The following is a 7,542-nucleotide window of genomic DNA, read 5'->3' as shown; positions in this document are numbered from 1 at the left end:
ATACTTTTTGAACTATGAATTTATGGTCCTTTGCGCGTTGGACACGGCGAATATCGCATTCGATGGAACGATGAGCTGTACGAGATATATGACGACATTGACATAGTTCAGCGAATTAAAAGACAGCCGCTACGTTGGCTAGGTCATGTTGTCCGCATGGACGGACACAAAGCACTGCAGAGGGTTTAGATGGGCCTCGAACCCGACCAAGGTGCTTGGTGTGTCTATTCCACTCTGCCAATTGGTACTGAAAATGCTTAGAATTTTCAAGGCGCTGATCAACGCATTGATTTGATCCGCTGTGCTTTTGAGCGCCATTGAGTAAGGCTGTCGTCAGCGGGAACCCACGGTAAATACACCGGACGTTGTCAACAGTGACATGAGAGCCAAGAGATATTTCGTCTTGCCCTCGTTCACTGCCAGACCCATTTGTGGAGAAGTGTGCTCTTCATTATTTAAGCATGTTCTGGGCATCGGTGACTAGATCACCTTTCTATATGCTTCGGTCTTGAAACCTTCTATAAGCCTCCGCATTTTTCGTAGAATTTTCGAGCATTACCCCTGTCTGCCAGCTTATCAAGTTCTTCGTACTCACGCATTTCGGCCTCTTTCTTTTTCTGCCTGCAAATGCCTCTCGCTTCCCTCTTCAACTCTCGGTATCTATCCTATCCCGCACGTGTCGATGTTAGGACCTCCGAGCGTACGTACATCTAAAACACTGGAGACGTGTCTTCCGTCTACCACAACATGATCGATCTGGTTGGTGGTTTTTCTCTCCGAAGACAGCCAAGAAACTATATGTATCTTCTTATGCTGGAATCTAGTTCAACAGATTACCATATTTCGGGCCATGGCGAAGTCGACCAGACTGAACATATTTGGGTATGTTTCCTTGTGGAGGCTGAATTTACCGACCGTAGTGCCAAAGATACCTTCTTTGCCCACCACGGCTTTAAAGTCGCCAAGCCCGATTTCAACATCGTGGCGGGGGCAGCTCTCATAAGTACGCTGCAATCGCTCGTAGAAGGCATTTTTGATCATCAGCCTCTTTCTTTTACACCGGGGCGTGGGTGCAAATCAGCGATATGGTGAATAACCTCGCTTTGATGTGGATTGTGGCTACATGTTCATTCACCAGAGTGAATGATTGTACCCAACGACGGAGTCTCTCTCCCACCACGAATCCCACACCAAACTTGCACTTCTTTATATGGCCACTGTAGTAAATGCTACAAGGACCTACTTGTCTCTGTCCTTGTCCCGACCATCGCATTCCTTGGACGTCGGTGATGTCAGCTTTTATTTTCACGACGACATCAACCAGCTGGGCAGCCGCACTTTCCCAATTAAGAGACCGAACATTCCAAGTGCATGAACTCAATTCGTAGTCCTTATTTCGTTTGCCATGGTCGTCATCAAAAAGGGGGTCTCTCATCTGAGGCCGTTGTTAGTTTTTCATTGGTAGTGTTTTTTAACGTGGCGGGTCTCAAACTCGTTGCTCAAGAACTCCAAACCCAGCGCGCAGTCCTATGTAGGGGATATTTCGCCTTCTCACTCTCGCCTTCAAACGGATGTTCATTGATGCATATATTATACATTGTTCGGAAAGGATTTATGTTTCTAGCAATCGGTGTTTCGCAATTCCATCTGGTCCCGGGACTTTAGATGGGTTTAACAAACTGCATATTTCTCGGACTTTTTCATTCGAAACAACCGGAATAACTAGAGTTTGTGGTACTCTCACGATCTCCTGATGGAGGGGTAGTACCGAGACTATTCTCTCAATTGTTGAGAGGGAGGTTGGCATTTGTCCGCCAGTGTGGAATTTTCCCATTACCGTTTTATATGCGTGTCCGCAAGCGTTGTTTCCAACATGGTCTCACAGTGTAAGGAAGAATTTCTGCTTCCTTTTTTAATCGACAGTTTTAGCAATTTTCTTTTGACTTTAAAATGTTTTTCAAGGGTGGAGTATTCAGATGTATCACGTGACCTTTGGTACAAGCTCCTTGGCATTCTTTACGTAATCTAGCGAATGGGTCGTTTCAGCAATACACTGGGGAGAGGTGTTTGCGACATGATAGCTTAGACCTTGAATCGTCGCATGCGCCCTTAATACAGCTCATAATCTTGAAAGCAGCTTTGTTAGGCAACAACCAATTGTCGGTAAGAGAAGTTGGTTTGAAAGAGAAGGAATTCCTTGCATTTAAAAGCTCCAAATAAAAAGAGGCAAAAGCTTCTAGTAAGGTTTTTCCTCTGCTGTTGGTTCTTTTGCATCCCCATTCGGTACTCAGGCATTAAAATCACCAGCTATTACTACTTTGGTTTTGCATCTGGCATCGGCCGCTAGGTTGTTGATAATACGTCTGTATTCTTCGTCGCTAAGGCTAGAAGGTAAGTAAGCTACGCATACCTTACCACTCAAAATTTTCAAGTTTTGTGCATATTTGACTACATTTTAAAGCGGTACTTTTTGCGGTATATACATTTTTATTTAGAAATAATTTAAAGAAATATTGTTTATCAAAAGTATTTAAAATTAAAAACAAAACACATTTAGCTATAGATAAATCAATTGAAAGATACAAAATGAGCTCGAAATGTAAGATACAGAGATGAGATAAAAATGATATTTTTTAATTTCATTTCATTTACAATATATTTGAAATTAGTATAACATTTAATTTTTTTTTAATTTTTTTTAGTTGAAACACGAAGTTTAGTAGGTGTATCACTTTAAAAACAAGAAAACGGCCGCTTTTGTATAAACACAAAATAGCTAATTTGTGTTTTACTCATTAAACGTAATAAATTAAAAACTATGACTATAATTAGATAATTTAATTTGGTCTGCTTATTAAAAACTTACAAAAAACCAAAATTGATAAAAATCCCGAACGAACGAAAAAGTCCGAAAAAAATTTAAAAAACTATAGTGGTAAGGTTTGCGTGGCCACGAGTGTAACAACATTAATATTATTAATAGTTGTTCGAACTAAACCATCCTAAGAGAATGGTGATTCCAGTTGCGTAAAGCTAGGGTCACATTACTATATAACAGCTTTATTTCGAGTGACACTTATCCAGGTTACGCCTTGGCCGATTTTGTATGGTTCACTTACTAGAACCACAGTTGCTTTTCGGCAACTGATTGTTTTAATAAGTTATTTGCCCCTTGACAATGGTTTGGGATAGAGACATTTAAAGCATCGCTGTGGTTGTCTATATTCTCGATTACCGCAATTTATCCATCCAACTTTCAGCTTTCTAGTCGGTAGAAGCTGCCTCAACCGGTAGTTTAATTAGTGCTATTTGGGTGCCTCCATAAGACTTTCTTAAGCTCTTGATGGTAGAGGTCGACCGATCAGTGTTTCCTTCTTCGTTGCTTGTGACTTCATCAAGGTCTTTGCATTCCAGTAGAGTCTTCTAGGTCAGAAGTTAAACTTTGGTTTGATCCCCAAGACGTTTTTTCATGGTCTCCTGAGAGTCGGTTGGAATCACATCTCCGCTTAATTGTAGCAACATTTCACCGCTTTGAGTTTAAAGCATCTTTGTCACAATATTTCCGAATCCGCTGAGTGTTGAGTCGGACTTAATTTTCCGTAGAATCTCCGCTTAGGAAAGGTCCCGTGGTTTGAAATAAATATCGCTTTTTGCAATTTTGCGGTCCTTTGGTTGGCTTGTCCTTTGATTGTTTGATCTGCTCCCCACCATTGCTTCTTCAGTGAGTGTAATGCGATCTCTTTTCGTCTGAACTATCGGGTGGATTGCCGACTCCCTAACCTCTGCTACTGCTTGTTTTTGTATTTGCGAAATCTTGTCTATTAGGTTTCGCATGTGTTGATTTACATGCCTTTGTTTTTGGCCGCTGGCGTGATATTAGTATGTCTAGACCAGCAAGCGCGCTCTGTTCTTCGCTCGAGTTAATTTTTGTCAGAAGTAGAAATGAGTCAAAATAATATATTTTTGAGCTTCACTGAAATGTGTACTCTTTATTAATACTCTTAAGACTAACTCATTACATGGTTCTTACTTCTATTTAATGTTTACTTATTACTAGTTGATAGTTTGTTTAGATACAAATTATATTATTTGTTCAGGTTTGTTTACATATGTTTTGTTTGCTTAGATTCATTTGCTTTGTTTTAAGGTAAGGTAGTTTGAATACCAACCTCAAGGTGGTTTTGATGTTTGTTTAGGATTGTTTGTTGTAGTGATAGTGCATTTCAATTGTTCCTTGTTCCAATTGTACCAATTGTTCAAGGTTGTTTTGACGCATTCTTTTTACTGAAACAAAAGGTTGCTTTGATGTTTGTTACTACTATAAGGAATACCTTAACTCTCGCATAATTTGGATTATTTCCTATCGTACTTGGTGCCATAAATAGAGCACCAAAAAACACTTCACGTCACTAACTCACTTAACTTTGTCTTTGTCTTTGTCTACGTAAACATATGTATGTATTCCTTGCTGAACAGAGGCGGGTACGAATCTTGGCTACAGCAAGATAATGGTCGAAGCCAATGTTAGGACTTCAGAGCGTACGCACGTCTAGAGCACTGGAGACGTGTTTTCCGTCTATCACAACATGACCGGTGATTTTTCGATCCGGAGACAGCCAGGTAGCTTGATGTATCTTGTTATGCTGGAATCTAGTACTACAGACAACCATATTTCGGACCACAGCGAAGTCGATCAGCCTCAACCCATTTGAGGATGTTTCCTTGTGGAGGCTAAAGTTACCGACTGTTGCGCCAAATATACCTTCCTTTCCTACCCTGGTGTGCACGTACCCATGCACGATTTTGACATTGTAACGGCATCGAGAACTGCGCTCCAAGCGCTCATATCTATATCATCTTTGATCATCATAGTGCTTTTTTTACGTCGGGGTGAGGGCGCAAATCAGCGATATGTTGAAGAACCTCGCTTAGATGCGGATTGTGCTTAGACGTTCAACCACCGGAGTGAATGATAGTACTCGGCGACGTAGTCTCTCTCCCACCACGAATCCTACACCAAACATGCGCTCCTTTATATGGCCACTGCAGTAAATGTCACCAGGACCTACTCGCCTAAGTCCTAGTCCCGTCCATCGCATTTATTGGACGGCGGTGATGTCAGCCTTACCTCTGACGAGGACATCAACCATCATCCATTAAGGGAGCGGACGTTCCGGGTTCATGCCTTAAAATCGTAGTCCTTATTTCTTTCGCCATCGTCGTTATCAAAAGGGGGATATCTCATCCGAGGCGGTCGGTATCTTTTCATTGGGGGTGTTTTTTACATGGCGGGTCCCAAATCCTGCGAAGGAGATATTTCGCTTTCTCACTTTAGCTTGTATTCAAGCGGGTGTTCTTAGGCTACCCACAGGATACTTGGGTAAAGATCGGAAATCGTGAGCTGCTTGAGCCATATGTAAAAGAATCGTTTCAGGCCACTCCCAAGTGAATGGCGATCAGAGAACTTTCTCCACTTGCGTGAACTTCTACATATCACTCTATCATCCAATAATACTGATAACAGTTATTCTGTGTTCCAGAATGGGTTAAATCGGTTGAATACTTCCTTGAGCCCCCATATATCTAATAAAAAATTTTCGAAGTTCCAGGTCTTTAAGCTGTATATGTGTCTAATTTTTAATTTATCTTAATGAAAATACCACCCCCTATAGCTAGCTAGTACCATCAGGATTTTCGAACATCCGGAACATTGTATTTGAGGTACATCTAACAAATCCGAATAGAGTATATGTACATACGAGTATATATAAAATTGTTTAGATTCCAAACCTGTGGTTGACGTTTTACATTTTAATGTATTTCCTGCTTTTGATTATTTCAATTTGCAAGAGTATAAAATATTCGATTGCACCCGAACATATCCCTCCTTACTTGGTTCGGATTGATTTTGTAATTTAATGTTATAGAATTTGCAATAGTAATTTCACTAAATCTTTCTAAATTAGATGCGAAACCATAATGGCTTACCGGAACGTGGTTCCTGGTCATCAAAGCTAGACTTCATATTATCTGTTGTGGGTCTTGCTATCGGACTGGGAAATGTTTGGCGGTTCCCATATCTATGCTACAAAAATGGGGGAGGGGCCTTCCTTATACCATATTTCTTGACTCTAATATTGGCTGGGATACCAATGTTTTTTATGGAATTAGCGCTGGGACAAATGCTAACAATCGGAGGTCTGGGGGTTTTTAAAATTGCTCCCATATTTAAAGGTAAGCGATTTTATTTTTAACTTAACTAAAAAAGTTCTCAGATAAATGGAAATAATGAGTTCATACTAGTTTGCATTTACGTCTAAAAATAAAAGATACAGAAATGAACATTTTCAAGAATATTTTCGAATCATAAGTTTATTGCATATTTATTGTTTTACCTCTCCACCTGTAAGATTGCAATGATGCACATTTTCATCCGTACATGGTATACAATTTTAAATCTACCTTTTTGATATAATTTACAAAAAATAAATTAAAAAAAAACAATTAAAAAATTGAGAACAATTGTGGCACAATAATAATCTTCAAAACATTATACTAAGTAATAAACAATATTTACATTTGGAATATGTTTATATTTCCACTACATTTTTGAAATAATGCATGAGAAATTCTGATCCTCTGCCAAGGATGACCAAGATGTACAAATATCTTAGTCGGGTGGTTGTAATACATAGAATTTAATCTACGGATATTGTTTCTTTGAATTGTAGAAAAAATCTTAAGTAATACTATAATCGAATCTTGGCAAAGGCATTAAACACATAAAATGTGCCGCTTAAAATATTTAGAATGCAAGCAACAGCAAAAATGGGCAGACAAAATTTTACGTAGAATGCTTGTATAAATGAGCATCCTCCCCCGACCTCAACACACACCACATTAGCACACCACATCAACTCGAACTCACACCACTGACACGCAACATTCACCACACTGACCACATGTACACCAACCACAATCACACAATCCGATTCAGCACCAATGGGGACAAAGAAGGACCGATGAACAGATTCAGATCAGTTCGTTCTACGACACTACCATGGATCGGTAATACGTTTTCACGTCTCGCTGCTATCCGCCGCCATCTTTTGCCAAACCAACTGAGTTTTTTTAAATAGCATACTTTCACTTAAAATCAGTGCATTATATTATCAACTGGAAAATCAACAACCCACCAGATATTCACCATGCGCCAAATCTTGGAAAAGACCCGTGAAAGGAGAATCGACACTCACCACCTCTTCATCGATTTCAGAGCGGCTTTCGACAGCACGAAAAGGAGATGCCTTTATGCCGCGATGTCTGCATTTGGTATCCCCGCAAGACTAATACGGTTATGTAAACTGACGTTGAGCAACACCAAAAGCTCCGTCAGAATCGGGAAGGACCTCTCCTAGCCGTTCGATACCAAACGAGGTTTCAGACAAGGCGACACCCTATCGTGCGATTTCTTCAACCTCCTTCTGGAGAAAATAATTAGAGCTGCAGAACTAAACAGAGAAGGTACAATCTTCTATAAGA

At 40.0% G+C, this 7,542-nt stretch overlaps 1 protein-coding gene across 1 annotated transcript in view; it reads left to right on the top strand.

The window, feature by feature from the left end:
* The window catches only part of LOC108972183 (sodium- and chloride-dependent GABA transporter 1-like), a 113,639-nt gene that overhangs the window by 43,689 nt on the left and 62,408 nt on the right, over positions 1–7,542 (top strand). Inside the window, exon 3 of the mRNA XM_018938695.1 lies at positions 5,967–6,234. Coding sequence (XP_018794240.1) covers positions 5,967–6,234 — 268 coding nt within the window. The remainder of the gene's footprint in view (positions 1–5,966; positions 6,235–7,542) is intronic.

Source organism: Bactrocera latifrons, unplaced genomic scaffold (assembly GCF_001853355.1).
Source record: "Bactrocera latifrons isolate USDA-ARS-PBARC rearing strain unplaced genomic scaffold, ASM185335v1 scaffold_384, whole genome shotgun sequence".
Taxonomy (NCBI): Eukaryota; Metazoa; Arthropoda; class Insecta; order Diptera; family Tephritidae; genus Bactrocera; species Bactrocera latifrons.
This window is presented reverse-complemented; position numbering and strand designations above follow the sequence as displayed.